Source organism: Mus caroli, unplaced genomic scaffold (genome assembly GCF_978045245.1).
Source record: "Mus caroli unplaced genomic scaffold, Mus_caroli_1 scaffold_15, whole genome shotgun sequence".
In the NCBI taxonomy this organism is placed as follows: domain Eukaryota; kingdom Metazoa; phylum Chordata; class Mammalia; order Rodentia; family Muridae; genus Mus; species Mus caroli.
The window spans coordinates 11953306-11972827 of NW_028227270.1; the positions used below are offsets into that span (position 1 = coordinate 11953306).

Here is a 19522-nt window from a genome sequence, read left to right on the forward strand (position 1 = left end):
TGATCTATCTGCCTAGCCATATATGCCATCCTTACATTCTTCTTTCCATCCACCTATTCACCCAGACATCATTGTGTGCATATGGTTGGTTACACATATAAGTAATATAAGTATTTCAGAAATATATATGTTCAGATGTATTAGGAGGAAGGCATGTTGTTCCCTACAGTCAGTGAAGAAAGACTAGAAGTGATGACATCTCTACAGAAAGACCATACCTATCCTAACCTTGGATTTTCATATTATTTTCCAGAAAAAAGAAACCACAGCGTGGTGAAGAGATGGTTGAATCTGGGTTATCAAAGAATATGATCTGTGATCATTTTCAAGAAACTTATGATACTGGAAAATAAGAAAGGATAACCAATACAAAAAAGGAGATAACTGTACTACAGTAATAATAATAATAATAGCAATGAAATCAATCAAGACTTGTTGAAACAAGTAAGGAGGCAAAAGAGTGTGTGTGCTGAGCAGTTTTCGGTTACTGTGATATGTATCTGAGAAAAAGAATTGCTTTACTGTAGATCATGAGTTCAATGGATTTGGGCCACCATGGCAGACAGGGCCTGGTGGATCCTAGCTGTTGACTTCATGGCAGCCAGTAAACAAAAGAGTTCCAGGGTGAACAGGACTTTCCCTTTTATTCCACAGGGATGTCAAATTATACAGCACAGTGTTCTGTGGGTGCGGGGTGGGTTTCCCCTTTTGGATGATCCTCTCTACAACTCCCACACAGGCATCCTCAAAGATGTGCTTCTCTGTTAGTCTTGGCTTTCCCAACTGATCAAGTAGACAACGTAGATGGATAAATATAGTCCTGAAGGCCAGAGGAGGAGTAATGTGAGCAACATAATAAATAAGTATTATCAGAGTATGTTCCCCAAAGAAGGTTCAAAATAAATATCTATGAGCTCTCACTGGTTGACACAAACAACTGGATAAATAATTAAATTAATTTAGTTGAAAAGAAAATGAGGAAATTTTGTATAGAAAACTCCAAATGTTTTACCAAGAGACTATATCTTAAAAGGGGTGACACATACCCCATTGGTACTTAATCAGGGCTGTTCTTAGTGCCTTCCATACATATGAAAATAAAAAGAAATAGGAGGAAAAATTATTTTAACCCATACTACCTCGACCTCAGATTAAGATTAGCAGTTATAAGCAATAAGGCTCATGGAAGTATTAACTTCTGCCCTCAAATACACACAGAAAGCCCAATTTTAAAGGCTTTTTTTTTTTTTTTGATTTTTCGAGACAGGGTTTCTCTGTGTATCCTGGCTGTCCTGGACAACTCACTTTGTAGACCAGGCTGGCCTCGAACTCAGAAATCCACCTGTCTCTGCCTCCCAAGTGCGAAAACCCAATTTGATTGTATTCTTCAAATGCTTGAATAGGACTCCTACAAAATTTCAATACCATTAAAAACAACAACAAAAAAATCTGAGAAACTACTCTAGCCAAAAAAGGATTTTAAGGATGAGATAAATAACTGAGATAAATAATGTATGGGACTTTAGACTAGAAAATGAATGTTCCATGAAGCTGGCTATATAGATAATTATGAATTTTAGTTAGTAATATGTTAATTGGTTAATTTAATTTATTAATTAAATTAGTAATAATAGGTATATTAACTGTAAAAATCATCATGCTCCTATAAGGTGTTAACAAGATCTGCAGAAGAACAAGTTAGCCAATATCCTAGCATGGATGGCAGAGGGATTTATAAAGTCCCAACCCTAGCTGAGAAACTACTGGTAATTAATGGCTGATGGGATAGAGAAGGGAAGTTTTTATTTTAAGGGATTTGGCCCCAGAAATGCTCCTAGTACCCTCCATACTTTAGTAGATGGAACTACAACCACGTATATATAAACTGCATTAGGTAGGCTCAGTGTGCATGTGTGCGCGTGTGTGTGTGTGTGTGTGTATGTGTGTGTGTGTTAAAAAGAGTACAAACCATGTAGAAGTGGAGAGAAAAAAGTGCTGGTAGGAAATAAGGGAGTGTGTAGGGTATTTATTGGTTACATAAACTTCTTTATATGCATGTATGAAATTCTCAACTAAAAAAGAGTAGAAAAAAGGAGTAGAGTACACAAAAACTTCTATGCTATCATCACGTTTTTTTTTCTTCTGTAAATCAAAAAGTATCTAACATATTTTTTTTCTTAAATCTCTAAATATCTTGAACTGTATTTTAAACTGTCATAATTAAACAGCAAAGTCTAAGCATACCAATATAAACTGATATTTAATTTTCTAAAATTAAAAACATGGTATATTCCTCCCAGATTAACTTCAGTGCTCACATGGTTTGCATTTCCTTAAAAACATTAGAGGATAACATAAATTATCAGTGATTACCTGATTAGAAATTTTAGGAACCATTAAACACATGATTCACTTAAGGAGAAGTTTAGTAAATGACAGGAAACACTTTATATGAGATATGATGTCTAAGGACATCTGTCCTTCAAGAACTCCAAGAAAACAACCAGGCAGAATTTAGTTATAAATATAGGAAAGATGAAAGAGCAATCTAACAAGAATGCTTTAAAACCAGGAGAAAAAAAAAAGGTAGATGTTGGCAAATTGCTAGGATACCAAATATGCACGTTTTTGATCCTTGCATGTAATCATTACTTGGCTAGAAGAGCCATGTACAGGTCTCCCCACAGAAAATGTTTTCCTCATCACTAGGACATGAAGCTGCATCCGTGGCCTAATCTTGCCTACTGCGGAGGCTGGTACTACTCAGACTTCAGATTAGTGGTCACCATGCACCAGCCCCTTCCAAGAACTAGGCAGGCCCTTGATTACTGCATGGCTTTGTCTTTCTAGTGATTACCCTTCTTCCAACCACTTGATAGGAGAAGAAGGCATGGTTTTGCTGCCTCTCTTTGCCACTCTCCGTGTCCTCTTTGGTTTTGTCTGCAGCTCAGAAGTGGGCCTGATACTCCAGCAAAGGTCTGAATGATGCAGAGTCAAGTGCACTCATTACCTCTTTATTTCGGGTTATTCAAGGTCTATTGATGCAGCCCGGGATGTTATATGAAATCTACAAAATAAGTCTCGTATTTTACCTTCAAAATGAAATGGCAGCCACAAATTCTACATTATCTGTGATTACTGTGAATGAGGTTAGCACATTATTATTTGGTTGTGAATATCATTGTTGGCTTTTGAAGGCTTTGAGTATTCATGTATAACAGCCCTCTGGGGATGACACAGCCAGAGGTACCCTCAGAACTCGGTCTACTCTACCTCTCTCGAGGTCTAAAAAAAGCCATAAAAGAAACAAGCAAAAAATGCTCTCCTCCTCCCCTCCCCCACCCCACATTCTTTGTTCTAGTTCCGCAGCTGTAAAATCAGACTGAGAATAATGGTAGGAAGGGAATAGTCTTTAACCACAGCATCTAACCTCCTGATACTTTGTGGACATTTCAAAGTGGATGTGGTCTCATGAGAATTATTGCTGTCTGCACAACAAAAAAAGGATGTTGTGCAAAACTAACAAAGCACACTAAGATTCAAGTGTCAAATAATGTTTTTCTAAGCTTATGGATATTACACAAAGCACTATAAAATATTTATAAATTGTATAAATATGCCAAGGACAAAGATGATGTAATGTGGGCATGGGCTTTCCTTCCAGTGAATTCGAGTCTTACTATCAACTCATCTGTTTCAATTTTCTCAATTCTACAGTCGATTAAATATATTATAGACATTGATGTTTACATAAACATACACTGTGGTAAGGGTATTGAAAACCTTATACATCTTCCACAAAACAATAAGTAAATCAAGTAACACACACTAGTCAAACTTCCATGTGAGCTAACTCAGCAGTGCTGGCAGTACTTATTCTTAAAAACAATGACGAACACTCATCTTACAATACTTATCTTTAGTTGGCTTAGATTGTAATATAATTAACAGCTATAAAATTTGTAGGTCAGAATCAGGATAAAAATATAGGATAAAAAAATCTAGGATAAAAAAAAAATCAAGCAGACAGTTTAGCAAACTAATAGATCAATCCAGATTTTGAATAAATTTTCGAAGTAAAAATAAATATATTATATATTATCATATATGTATATATATATATATATACGTGTGTGTGTGTGTGTGTGTGTGTGTAATTTTAGCTGTTTACAAGAGAAACTATACTCTTTATTTTGCAAACTAATTCAGGCAGATGTCTGAGAAACACTCTCCCTAAAACATGTAATAAATACTTCATATAAAACAAGTTCCTGGCCCCTTTAAAATATTTTTTTTGTGGTTTGAAAATTTTTAAGGTAATGAAAGGAATAAAAGAGAGTCTTCAGTATGACAGACATAAAGTCCTCCATGTGCCATCTTTGTTGATGTAGAACGTATCTGTGAAGGGCACCGGGGACCTCAGTTCAGGAACAGGACAGAAGGCTGATGGACTGTCTGCTTCCTGAAGATGGTACTCGGCGACATTACAGCATGTAACAGTGATAAATTGACATGCAGAATCAGGGACTGAAAAGCTAGTCCCTTGGGAATGAAACCTTAAAAAAAAATCTCTGGGATCCAAGAACAAAGAAGATATTGGGAAAGCTGATCCAATACTGATTACCCTAGAGAGACCCTCACAGTGAAGTTGAATGAAAAGAGGTCCCGAGGAAAGATCAAAGCCAAGTGCCCATAGTCTTTAAATGGTTTTAGATGTGTTATTGTTTTTAAAGCTATCGGTTTTCTAGATGTAAAGCTATTTGATGGAGAGGGACTCATCTGGCATTCCGGCTCCTTTGCATGGTTATTGTTGTTTGTAGCTCTCTGACAGTTCCTATTTTGTTTGTTTTGTTTTGTTTTACCACCAAAAACATTGTTTGTATGAAAACAGAGCTGTGTGGCATCCCTGCAACAATTCATTTTACCAGCCTCATAAATGTGAAGGATTCTGTTTGTCAACAACCCTCTCCCTAATTATTCTTTCATTATAATTGTCACACTTAGTGCATCAGTTGAATATATGGTTGGTACATTTGAGAACACTTTCATCTGACTTCTGGCATTCTTGAGTGTCACATGGGCAGAAGCAGGTAGATCTCTGTGAATCAGAGGTCAGCTTAGACTGCACAATGAGTCCCAGGTAAGGATTATACAGTAAGACCCTGTCTCTAAATACACACACACACACACACACACACACACACACACACACACACACACACACAATCAGACTGTTTTTTGAATTTCATTCAGTTAGGTGACTAAAACTGAGACTGTTCTCTTACACAGTGCCACATGATAAGAAGGGGGGAAGCCAATTGTTCACTGCCTCCATGGTTATCTGTATAAGACTTGCATGAGATTGGACCCAGTGATAGTTTATCATAGGTCAAGGAGGGACCCAGAAGGCTCCACCATTCACAAAGAAACTACTGGCATTTAGTGGTGTTGAGAAAGGGTGTCATTTTCCTGAATGATGTGGTCACAGAAAAGTTCCTTTATCAAAATACACGTGCCACTGCCCCTTCCAATTCACTCCTCTATTCTTGACTTCCACCATCCTTTGTTATTAGGGTGTAAACAAAAGGGATTTGTTTTGTTTTCTTGCAAATATTTCTGACATAGGAAACAATTGCCTTCCCCCATTGACATTTCTTGTCAATGTTCATTGTCTCTAATCTCAGGGAACCATGCCTCTAGAGCCTGGAGCTGATTAAAGAGATTGTGACTTTCAAGATATGCTCTCGCCAAGAAATTTGTAAGTCTAAGATGGCTATTGATATTCTTTCAGAAGAGTAGATTCACATTTGGATGTGTAAAAGGAATTCAAGTTTTTGATGATCAACGTAGCTAATAGATGTGCTTGTTATTTTAAATGAAACAAATATGGCACACTTTCTGTATTTTATTTTATTTATTTACCTTTTTAGATTTATTTATTTACTTTTTTAGATTTATTTATTTATTTATTATATGTAAGTACACTGTAGCTGTCTTCAGACACTCCAGAAGAGGGAGTCAGATCTCGTTATGGATTATTTGTGAGCCACCATGTGGTTGCTGGGATTTGAACTCCGGACCTTTGGAAGAGCAGTTGTGTGCTCTTACCCACTGAGCCATCTCACCAGCCCCACTTTCTGTATTTTAAAGTCTAACCTAAGGATATATTTTTCTTAAAAATTCTCAATATTTCAATATACCAAATATGAACATTTTTCTTGAGCTAACATTTAATGACATTTAAAAAAAACCCAAACAGGTAAGACAATCAAAATGAGAAACTGAAAATAGATATGATGACAAACTCTAAGGAGGTATTGGTTACATAGGAATCAAAGAAATGTAGCAGAAGAGGAGGAAGAAAGAGGCAAGAGCAGAAGTTAGGGACACACACAGAAAACCGATATCTTCCAGACAGGACATAGCCATGGCAGTCATGACTTAGGTGCTGCTGGGATTATCTGCACAAGACCTGTACAAGATTAGATCTATCAACATTTCATCATGTATGAAGGTGAGGCCTCTGCGGTGGCTTTATTCTCCTTAAGGGAATTTGGTGCTTTGAATGAGAATGGCCTCTACAGAATTCTGTGTTTGAATATTTGGTCCCCAGTTGGTAGAACTGTTTGGGAAGGTCTCTCTCTCTCTCTCTCTCTCTCTCTCTCTCTCTCTCTCTCTGCCTCTTGCTTGTAGGTCAGGACATAATCTCTCAATTACTGTGCTAGCACCATACCTGCCTACCTGCTGGGTTCCTCACTTTGATGATCATGGACCCTCTGAACCTGTAAGCTCCCAATAAAAACTCTTTATTCTATAAGTTGCCTTGGTGATGGTATCTTCTTATAGCAATCGGAAAGTAACTCTGACACGTAGTATTGGTCCTTAATGGCTGTTAGGTGAGTGGGTATCCTTTTGTGGTATAGCTGCAGATAATTAGCACTTACATCTATGCAAGGGCAAATGCCTCTTATTAAGGTCAGAGGGTAACACAAGGAGAAATAGCAACAGAGGCATTGGTGGGGAGTATAAGCACCAGTGGATGAGGGAGAATAGAGGACAGGGTGGAGGGGACCGACTAAAATACATTATATAAATGTATGAGGCTGTCAAACAATACAAAGGAAATAGGAAAATGCTTGGAAAATCTAGCAGACTCCCTGACCTCGTCTGCTTCTTAAGAAGATTTCACTTAGACTTCTGTCTACCATGCCTCATTTTATCATGACGGTACAATAGGGAAGTAGAATTTCCTGCCATGTTTTCTATGTGGGGAAAAAACAAACAAACAGGGAAAAAAAACCCAAATGGAAGTGAGTTTTGCTTCTACCAGAGGATGTGTGTTTTATAAGTGAAAGCACAAGAACCCACTCCTAGTTTTCTACTTTGACAGCCAGCACATTGCTGCCTCTCACTATTTCATAGTGCTTGCAGCAGATAGCATAGCTAATTATGAGAAAAGGATGAGGGGTATATAAGACATGGATGTTTTGTTTATCCATGATGAATGTGACCATCAGAAAACCTTGCCAGGCAGCTGATACTCTCACACTGAGAGGTACAGACTTTCTGTGTTAATGAAAATTTAGAAAACTGAGCTATCCAAGGTCAAAGGAAATAAAATGGAGTAGGTCCTGGGAAATTATGGTGACAGTTCTGCAGCTGTGACCATCTCCCCTCAGAGGTCACATATTCATGGTGTTCTAGTTGAAGTACATGTAGTGCTTGCTGCACCTCAGGCCTCGCTTGCATGTAAATCAGCCTGGCTCTGCCAGGAATGAAGGAAGATCAGGAGTCAGGGAATCAATGTTCTGGTTTTCCCATCCAACATGTGAGACAAACCTGAAGCAAGATTTTATCCAACAATCTTAACAGCATTGACGCTGGCTATCTATCTCAGTTATCTGACCATAAACATACCCTATACTAACTTTATTTTCTTTCTTGCCTAGCTGCAACATTTCCCAGCTGCTGTTCCCTAAACATGTCCACCAAGTAAGCTATCCATACTGAAGTCCTTAGCTTACGCTGTGCTTCAGAGTGATGCCATTTTGACATCCACCTACCATAGTTCCAGGAACAATGGATGAGAACGTTCATCCTTATGGTAGTGAAGAAGTGGTAATGATTACTCAGCCTCCATTCTGCAGATGGGGCCTAAGAACCCAAGTAACTTTTCCCGATTTGAATCAGGTTGTCTGGGACCATGATGGTTCCAGCTGCAATGTGACCTGCCTTTCGATGCAAAGAACAAAGTTCTGTAGAAAAGCAAGCTGTGATATAAGAAATCCAAAAGGTTTGAAGAGAACAGAAGGAAGGCTTGACTCAACTTAGAAGTCAAAGTAAGCAAATAAAGCAGGTAGTTGCTAGGACAGAAAATTAGTGCACAGAAATATATTCTAATACAAGGTTCATTGAGCAGTAGGAGAGTGACTTCAGATAACATAGAGTCCCACTCAAGGAGCTAGCTTTGCAAGGAGAGGAGGAATCAGGGCACAAAGTTGGCCACCAGTTGGACTTTAGCTTCTTTATTCCTTCTTAATACAATGGTCATGTAAATTTCCTCATCAATATGTCATGTCAGTTTTATCTAGAATACCTTGGGCTTTGTTTAGAAGAGAGCTTCAGTTATTTAAAAACATATGTTCACATTAGTAGCAGCAAGGGCTAGAGAAGATGTGGAGCAAACAGGTGCACATGCTCAGTGTTGGTGGGGATGCAGACAGAGAGAGGTAATAATAGAAGTGTATGATAATCTCAAAAACTTCAATTAAAAAGCTCAAATGTAGATACATGTGTTGAAAAAGATGAAGGGATTAAGATTATAAAATTGATAAGTAGACTTCACTCTATGAGAATTGAAAGGTCGAGGCAAGATGTGGCAGGGTCCACTGCCATATTATATACAGGGAAAAGCTAATATATTTTCTTGGCTAAATTAAGCACAAAAAATGTTTTCTTGATTTTTGTTGGACAGGGCAGGCATGCATGTAAAGAGTTATGAGCATGTGTTATGATGAAAACGAACTGAAATACAATATCAGTGTCATGAATGCAGGCACAGATATAACTGAGCTGCAAGGCTAATTTTAAGCCTTTAGTCTCAGCAGAAAGATGAAGCATACATGCATATATAGATATATACATAAAGAGAAAAGAACAGTCACTGAATGATTAGGAATGAAGTGCCAATTAGTTTTGAAGAAAGTTTCTTGGAGGGCTCTCAGGTTAAGCACCATTCAGAGGAAGAGCTGAATATGAAAACTCAGAAAAATTCTCTCTAGTGTTAGAAGTTAAGATTTGAGAGAATTATTTAAGCTCAAAGCACCATTTTTTTAATATAGAAAAAATTTGCCTATCCAAACACACAACCTTTCTCTTGGAAGTTGAAATTAATCATGACAACCATAAATTCTAGGGACACCATTCTGGAATTACTTGCGATCTAAAACAGTCTTTGTAAGATATATATGCATCAATTCTACACTGGATGTATTTACCTATTATTGTGGATGTCAGCACTTACAGGCATAACTTTGTTGTCTTAATGATGAAAAAACCTCTTGTTTAAGTTAGAGCATGTGAAGCATGAATTAAGCAGACTATCTACAGCAGAGGCTAGGAATTGTCTACAGGGAAAGCTAAATACAAAGAAAAGCATGAGAACTTCATGCTAATGAGAAGGCTCAGAAGATAAAGGCATTTGCAACCTGAGTTTGATTCTCTGGACCCAAATAGGAGAAAGAGATAGTCAAATTGTAGAGGAACTATAATCCAGCAACAAGGCAGCTCTGGCAAGGAATCACATCCAAAGACCTTCTAGGTTTATGTGACCCAGCTGGACTGAAGACATGTTCTGGGTTACACCATGACCTGGCTGAAATACAGATATGTCCTTTCATCCCAAACAAACAATAAAAGTAAGGTTAGCTTTTACAAGAAAGTAACCATGTTTGAAAGTGCTGTCTAATTGAGGGGCAGACAAAATGATGAATCAGAGAAAGATTTGACAGAGTGAATCCAAGATGTGATATGCAACTCTCACTAGAATAGACAGATGGCACACAGGGGCAGAGGTAGGATTCCTGGGACAGTTTTACAGAGGTAGGTTGCAGGTGAAGACAGAGTGAGCTGGAGAATGAGAAGAAGCAAGAAGATTAGAACATACTGTTGAAGTTAGTATGAAGCCAGGCAGAGCAATTAAGTAAGAAGTCAAGAGAAGCAGGGTTGAATCAGTCAGCTTGGAGAGGGGTTTGGGCAAGAACAGTGGAGTTGAAACAGCCAGCCAGAATTCAGAAAGATCTGGAAAGAGTGAGCTTATTCAACAGTAAGCCTCTAAGAGGACAATTACATCTAGCAAATAAAAAATTTACTTTTATACCAAATCCTTCCAGATGTCCTCTGACCTCCACATGTGAATGATGATATGCATATGTCCCTACATAGTAAATAAATATGTGTAATTTTTAAAAGAAAATCATCAGAACTCAATCCCTAAATAATTTTCTGGTCAATGTATCACTTCTCTGTTTACCTTGAATGGAGGAACAGTCACATTGTAAGAAGAGAGAAATGAGAACATGTATCTAAGGGATAGGCCATTGACTCTTTCCAGTTTCATAGTAATCAAACTTTTCACTTTCAGATTTAGAAAATAAAAATGTAGAAACTCAAAGAAGAGAAAAACTTGAAGTTCCCTTATAAGAGATCAGGACCACTCAGTCCATTATACTAAGTTCCGTAACCATGGCTGAAATATCACACAACAGCCCCAGAAAGAGTAATGGTGATTCCAGATATTCTATAATACTAAGGAATATCTGTAAGTGGAGCACAGCATACATATCATTTGCAATTGCCTAGTGTAAGACTCTGGGTTCCAACCCCAGTGTCATAAGGAGGGAAAGAAGGGAAGAATGAAGGAAAAAAGGAAGGACAACTAAAGGGGGGGGGACTCTAAAATCTGTTAGAAAGTATGATCATGGGCTATGGAATCATAAAACCATTAAATAATATCTATTAATGTCTTCTAGTCGTGATTTCTCTAAAGCATCGTAGAAACATAAAGGAGAATTTACATTAATAAATATTTAAACTAGATTAGACCAGCTGAAGTCAGTCAGAGTGTGCTTCATTATTTTTAGTGAGTGCGCTTCTCAGCGAAGAGTGATACTTTCAAATAAACTCCATAGAGTTTTGAAGAATCTTGGTAAAATCAGGCCATACATATGGAAGTGTGACATTTGAACAAAACCTGCAGAAAATTTCCTATTAAAACTGAGAAGAGCTGAGGCTTTTTTGTTTCACTTTTAAACTCAATTCCCACAATGTATTTTATTGTCTGAAGACAAAAGTCAAAGCAAGCATCTTACAGATTCTGTTTGTCACACAAGAGTTATTTCCAGGCAGCACGAGGGATCTCACTTTTCCAAAATCAGGTCTCAAACCTGGGACTGCACGCAATGAATATATTCATAAGACACTTTCTACCAATACCAGACAGATAGCAGCAACAGAGACTCTGCATGCTTTGGAATTCCCCAAACCATTATTTGACAGGAAAATATCATAAGAGCAACAATTTGATCACAAAAAAATTCACGATTTAGTAATTAGGAACTGCAGCACATCCATCAGACCTCTGTGCCATCTCCTGGTGTCATATTGTGTGAGTCAGTAAGTTTAAAAGCAACAAAACACCTTTTAATGACTTGATATCTCCTCTCAGCATCTGTGTCCTATTTTCAGTCTGCTTGACACCCTTGAACATGTTTCATGGCCTGACTAAGCACCCTGTTTGCCTAACTAAGCCATGTTCCCTGCTGAGATATGACTTTTTTTCTTTGAATTACATATCTCATAGGAAACAGAAATAACTAGACCAAATTCCCTAAGTATCTCAAGACTCTCATCAATGTAATTCATACATTATCTACATCTGTCCTCCTAGCCTCCCTCCTCTCTTAGAGGCACTGTGTTTCTCACTAGGTTTCCAGATCTACTTCAGGATTCTTCCTTTGGGAATGACTCTACATTAGCAACTGGCTTTTCCTCCCTTTGTACCCTCCCTGTCCTGCCCTCTACTTCCCCTCCCACACTGTCTGCTTAAAATTGTCAATGAAGGCATTTTCTCCAAGTTATCTAGTTGTAAGGTTTGTTTGATAGATTGATTGATTGACTGACTGATTGATTGAAAATAAATCTTTCCTTGAGACATTCCCTCATCCCACTCTCCAAATTGTTTTCAGCAACTGGTAATTCTTAAACCATTCAGGACACACACACACACACACACACACACACACACGTGTATGATATTTTATATATATATATATATATATATGAGTGTATGATACACATACACGTATATATCATATATATGATATGATTATATATGATATGATATATATATGATATGATTTTATATATATATATGAGTGTGTGTGTGTGTGTGTGTGTGTATGTGTGTAATATATATATGTATGTATAATGGTCTTCTGTTCCTGCACTTCTTTAGGTATTTGGGTTAAGGCAATTAAGTTGAGTCTTCCTTTGTATGTCATGATGCCTTGTATATCTCTGAATCTCTGAGTTATCTGCTCTGTACTGTACTATAATTATATGTTTCTATAGTTGCCTTAAAGACCTATGGCTATCTCCAAGATAGGATTCTTATGGTATTTATTCCGGAATACTTTATGCTTAGAAGAATCAGTATGTTGCTCCTATGCCAATATAACTCACTACAAATGATCTTATCCAGCATCAGATCTCACTTCAGATAGCGCTAATGCTCTTTGCCTATGGGCATTATAAAATGTAAAATCCCATCATTGGTTGATCACTTTGAAGAGCAGCAATGATAGCAGCAAATGCCAAAACTTATATGATCAGCAAGACGCGGTCAGAAATATTTCATTTGTCAGTCACCAAGTAGAGCTTATAATACAGTTCTGTGGCTAGTTTGCACGTGACTAAATAGTACACCTAAAAATACAGTAAACTGAGCAGACCTTTCATGCCCTGCTGACTGCTTTTGTGCCTAGTATAGAGGGCACCTCACTTTGCACCGGTGCGCTGTTCAGTTAGCATTTCCTGCAGTTGTATTTCTTCTTTGTCGGCCTAAAGTGTGGCAACTATCTGAATACATCTGCCTAGAGAGCCATCTTCTTCTAATCCCCAAAGAACCCTATGGGTGAGCATGGCTCAGGAACACAGTTCAGGGCAAATTCCTTGCAGACATTATTCATTCTGAGAAAAGAGAGAAAGTTGCTGATGTAGGGGAAGTGCAGGTCTTAGTGCCAACATGAACGAACGCTGTTTCAAGGAAAGGCCACTCACATTCTCAGCTGTCTGGCATACTTATGCAACTTGCTAATGATTTTTTTCCTGGTATTTTGTTAATCTGTTTTCTAGAAGGCCCATGGACACATTATGGAGGCACATTTTACAAACAAAAAACCAATACGGTTTGTTACAGGGAGATTGAGCTTGGAAATAAGGCCAGACCTAGAGTAGGCCGGTTTCATGTGTCAGCAGAATGTCACCTTGAGAAAGCATGACATTTGAGAAAGTCCCTTATGCTCTAAGCATTCCATTCTGTAAAGAGTGAGTCAAGACAGTGAAAATGGAAGGCCACTGTTGGCTAGTGAGATGGTTCAATGGATCAAGTGCTTGCTGTCCACAAGTAAGGACCAGAGTTCAGAATTCCCAGTGCCCATGTAAAAGCCAGACATGATGGTATGTATATTTCTGTAACCTTGGTACTGGTACTGGGAAGACAGACAACTCACTCGTCAGCCAGCCTAGCTGAAACCACAAGTTCTAGGTTCAGGGAGAGACCGTATCTCATAAAGTAGAGAGATATTGAAAAGATAAGAGACAGGCTTCACATGTACAACAATTTAGCAATCGCTGTTCCCCCAAACACAGATACCATACATGATGTTGCTATTATAAAACCACAGGGGATGGACATGAGAGCTTGGTTAGTGTTGTTGCCCTCTGATACATACTTGGGAGTTGTCATGTCTTATATAGCCTGCATGTATAATCCAGGTTATTCATCCTTCAACCCTAATACATACATACAAACATACAACCATACATACATACATACACATGCACACACGCACACACACATACATATATTTATACATACACAGAGACAGAGAGACGGAGAGATACAGAGAGACCGAGAGATACACATGTATCCATGTATATATGCATTACAAATTTTATAAGACACTATCCCTAACCTGTTGTCTTTGCTATGTTTATAGGGTGATAATTCTCAAACCATAGGAAACACAATCTAATAGTCTATCAAGTGATTATAAGACCACCCTAGTTAACTTATGGCTTAGAAGGATTTTTGAATTATTGCCTAAAAGATTGGAATAAAGTTAGACACCATAAAATTTTGTGTGATATGAGTAAAGAAAGATAGAAAGTGAGTAAGGGGTTAAAACAGACAAAAGGAAAATTAAATCTCTGGCAAATGAGAAAGTCGTTGTTACTTTCCTATTAGTTATTCTTTTGTTTTTAGCACTCTGAACCACATCCCTTACCCCCACCCCCAGAGTTGAAGACATTTTCTCTCCGCTGAAGACGTCAGCATTAAAATAGCAATTCAATAGTCAAAGCTGAAAGAGCAGGGTGGGTAGTGAAGCACGTGACAGACATGAGATAGCCCACATTATTGGCTTATGATTTTCTGTTTTCTTTTTTGTTTCTTTCTTTTTTTTTTCTTTCTTTTTCTCCTTTTGTTTCCACAGTCAGTAGTTGAGAATGCATAATTTTAACAATCTGAGAGAGACCTAAAAAACTAAAGCTTAATTTGCGTACATTGTGGGCACACACTAGAATTTCCAGTTGCAAATTTCCTTCTCAATCATAATACTAGTAATCAAATTTAATTTTCACTTATAAGTTCTAAGGTATCACTTAGAATTCAAGAATCATATCACTAGAGACAATAAAAGACATTAAAATAGAAAGCCAAGAGGCAATTAAGGTATATTTAATAAGATCAGAAGTTCATCTAATTAAAAACAACCTTAGTCTAAGCCTGACCTTCTGCCTATAATGGCCTGAATTTACAGCTGTGCTTGATTGATGGATGGACAAGAAGAACTCCCATACCTATCAGCCATAAGTTGATTATCCAGTGTTTACAAAGAGACTTTTTGGTCCTACCAGGATCTAGACCCAAGCTTTGGGTCTGAGAAGAGCTGTTGCAAAGAGGAAGAGAAAGTACTGTAAGAAGGTCAGCTGCCGTGCAACTGCCGTAGAAAGTGCGCAGATCCGGACTGAATTTTGCTTACCAGACTGAGAATAATACTGTTGTTCTATACAAGACGTAATACGGTCTGTGCGTACATCAGTACCATTTACCGTTCAAAGCGATCTCGGTCTGTACACTTTACTTCTACGTATTGTTTCTGTAGTTTCAATTTAAAAAGTTCAGACCAAAAGTGGCCAGAGAGAAATACTTTCCCTTTGTGAAACAGCAAGCCATTTGTCTTTCTTCAAATGTTCATTCATTGGATTAATTGTTTAAAATACTGTGTAATTTTGAACAGATGCAAATTATACTATTACATGGTCATGTATACTTTGCCCCATTCTACGAAGAAAATATAGCAATCAAAAAAAAAATGAAATGAGCTAGCTCACAAGTCGCATATTTGGACTATCGAGTTATAACCCAACTCTTGTCTGCTACACTGCAGCCTTTGGGAACTGATACTTGGGAGCATATTTTCCAACAAAAGAAGTGCAGGAGCCTCAAAGGAAAAACAGGCTCAATATTGATTTAAGGGGTTATAATCACCCCATTTCACCTCTTAATCGAGATGAGCTGTCTGCATCACCACAGCAGTTTATGACAAAGCACTTAAACATCTGGTCCTTAGAAAATGAAATAAGTAAATAATTAATCATTATCCACAATTACTAGTCCAAAACCTTCTTCAACAGAGTTTGTTGACGACTCTGAGTCCCCATTCTCCAAGTCAGTTGAGCCCATCCCAAAGGAAATACAAAGAAATTCAAATAGAACGCCCTCCTAAACTTTGAAACTACCTGCCTTCATTGCACTCAGCACAACTTTATGCATCTTGTACAGATTTATAAAATCTTACATTTCTTACAAATCATATTATGCAAAGTTCATCATGTATGTGCGTGTGTGTATATGTGTGTACGTAAAAACTACAAACCCATGTTAGTATTTACCCTTCTTGATAGAATCTGTCATGTAACTCAACATCAGAGTAATTGAGGCTTCTCAGGAGTCTTCTTAATTGCTGCTGGGTGGAATTGAAATTCCTAGAAAGCTGACCTGCGTATTCCTTCTTTGACCATGGAAGACCCATTTCTGAATTGCCAGGCTACCATTGTATTCTCAAAACTTGACAGGAGAAAACACGGAGGCATAGAGTGCTTGTTTGTTCTGTCAGGAGAACCCTTCTCTTTGTTTAGCTAGGCAGTAAAAAGGCTAAAATGTGTAATGGAAAGACGCCTTTGTAATAAAATCCTCCAGCGAATATTTCAAATGTAGCTTCAAACAAAAAAGACACATTCCTCACACTATTCTACCAGCACCCAAGGGGTAGTGTTCTATTAAGCCAACTACTCGAACCACTTATTAACTTTAACTTGTAACCAAGAAACAGTGAGTTTGTCATAGAACTGCATGATAATCAACATGCCAGGCTAAGGATAGGATAATGAGAATTTCGATTTGGATAGTGATCCCGAGAAACTTCGGAAGACTTCTCTAAACCTGCTCCATATCAGTTTCTTCCTGGCCTCTCATAAAACAAAAGAGAAAAACCGCTAGACCACGTCTCTCTCTCTCTTTCTCTCTACCCTGCCTATCCAAAGGGCTTAGCGCTGTCCTAGACCAGAGCTAGGGTTTCTGAAATCAAAGCCCATGGCTCCTTTAAAATGCTTGTTGTTCACAGCCATTGGTCTGTTGCCATCTTCTGATCTGTCCTTCCACAAAGAAACAGAGGGGCATGTGAAGATGAAGAAAGACAGTGTCTTTCTAAATCTTTTCCTTTTGAAACAAGAAGACTGAAGAGCCTGGAGACTGATCCAAGAGGGGCTCTTGAGCAAAGGGAATGAATGATTCCTGTCAAACACCAAGACTTGTTTACTGCAGTGCTGGAAAGTACAGTTATCTTGAAGGAAAGCAACAACAACTGGGGGAGGTGAGAATCAACCCCACACTAAATGGGTCACCTGGAAAAAAACACCACCTTCCTCCTTTGAGTGAAATGTCTCAATATCGAAGCCTTTTAAGGAGCCCAGGGGAAAATAGCCATAGAGAGCATGGTATCCACACTGGCTCAGTTTGTTCACAACAATAACAAATTGGCACAGCGTGAGGTGAAATAGATGAAGGGTTACCTAGCTCCAGGCACAAAAGAAACCATTCACAACTCTCAACTTCTCTATACCTCTTTTGAATGCATTTTTTTTTCATAGAACGACAGAAGCATGAATAAGCAAATTTGCATTTTCTCCCCAAACTGCAGAGTTGAACAGCTCATTTCTTTTCAGTCAGAAGTAGAGGTGAGGTTAATGAAAAAAAATCAAAGGTGATTACACTACTATGTGTTCAAAGAGGACAGAGATCCTGGCTGTTGCAACATAAACAAATGGACTCAAGCAATAAGACTTAGCTGAAACAGAAGCTGTTGTTTTGTAGCAACGTACTCTTTCTGGAAATGAGAATGTGAATCCTTCAAAGGGAAAATAACCTTTGCTTTACTTAAAGCCAAGGTTAAGAGGTATGGCCTTAACCATAGAGCTGTGATAATAGAGGAAAATGGATAGATGCATACTATGTAGCAAGGACTACATCCAGGACTTTTAATCTTAGAATTAAGGGTTCCTGATGTGCGTTTGCTGTAAGAACAACTAGATCCTTATGCTGACAGATGGCCCTCACCAACAAGGGAAGGGAGGCACTGGCACCAAAGCCCTCCTGAGTCGGGAACACTGGTGATGCAGTTGGAAGTGGGCCCCTGAGGCCTACAGACATGCTATTCTGCCTCTTTCATAGACATCAGAGCTTGGGAACAGAGGCTGTGGTCATCAGAGAAGGGAGATACGCCACAGCCCTGACTGTGGATGACTCTAGAGTTGTAACAAAACAGGCACCTGTCAAGGGTAACAGAAGAGTCCCCCACCCCCACATTCACTGGAAGCGATTTTTAACTGGAAATCAGAACATCTGTAGCAACCCAGTAGGTGATTTTGCTGGTGTCTTAGACAATGAGATGGTTGGTCCCAAAAGCAGCTATGGACCCCTCAGAAATCTGTGTTTGTATATCTATTGCTTATCCTGAGTCTGGTCAAAATGTTTACATAGGGAATATACTTTGGCAATCAGGCCCAATAGAGGCAGCCCCTCATGTGTATGTTGGGAGACAAAAGGCCTTGTCATGTGCTTTTATCATAAATCACAAAGTTTCTGCTGTAAGAAATTGAATCCACGCCCCCTCGGAGGTACCACAAAAACAAGCAACTTTCACAATAAGCACCTTTGTCCTTGTAATGGCCTCAGCAATGAGCTCTTACACACTCAGTCACAGATGCCAATAAGAAACGGGATGGGATGGTCCATGTCTGGAGACCTCCATATATTGGATCATTGGACTGAACCTTAACACCTGACCACACATCCAAGAACTAAGCAAGTTCTACAAAGTTGGTCCACTGCATGATTCATGTGTGAACATTCTATCAGAATTCTAGTGGTTCAGCCCAGGACTACCCTCGAATAACTAAAGCAGTCTTAAATATGAGCAGGTCAGGTATTAGGGGGTTTTTGTTTGTTTGTTTGTTTTTTATTGAGTCAGCATTCAAAGTTTCCCTTAACCTTCTATGGAAATGCAGGCCAATTGATATTTGGTGTCAGAAATCCATGTATGCCCTTTTCTAGAGCATTTTCAAATAATAATAACAACAACAAAAACAATAATAACATAGACAAAGCATATTTCCAGTCCTACCATTTCTGTTCCTTACTAGGTAGGTTGTCTATTTTTGTTTATGAACTATTAGCTATCGTGAACATCCTTATGCTTTTCTTATTTGGGATGCTTTGCAGCAACAAGAAAATTTTAATTGCATAATCGTTACTTTCTCAAATGGTCTTCTTGGTTTTATACTGAGCACTCAAGACAGACCTTGCTCTGCTTGCTGCCATGGGGCTTTTAGAATCCTGAGTTTCCAGACTGAAAGGCATTGATTACTTACCATATCCAGGAATGCCTTCTGAAAGGGAAGGTATTCACATGCATCATGTTCGCAGCTCTTCCGTCATTAAGATTTTCCTCGTCTCCTTTGTTGCATGTAGTGATTTTCACAGGTGAATCCCAACAGTCTGGTTTGAGCATCGATCATGGATAATTATTCCAACAAGTAATGAATTTCACCCCCCCCAAAAAATCACACCCCCCCCCAGAAAAGAACACAAACAGCAAAAACAAAAGCCCTTCCAGGATTT

General features: G+C 38.4%; 1 protein-coding gene across 4 annotated transcripts in view; it reads right to left on the minus strand.

Moving 5' to 3' along the window:
• Pde4d (phosphodiesterase 4D) overlaps positions 1-19522 on the minus strand; it is a 1452168-nt gene that overhangs the window by 480757 nt on the left and 951889 nt on the right. The window contains exon 1 of one of the 4 annotated variants that reach the window (XM_029468214.2): positions 19273-19459. The exons of the other annotated variants lie outside the window; for them this stretch is intronic. Coding sequence (XP_029324074.1) covers positions 19273-19412 — 140 coding nt within the window. The 5' untranslated portion in view covers positions 19413-19459. Of the gene's footprint in view, positions 1-19272; positions 19460-19522 lie in introns of those variants that run through there. 4 annotated transcript variants of the gene reach the window in all.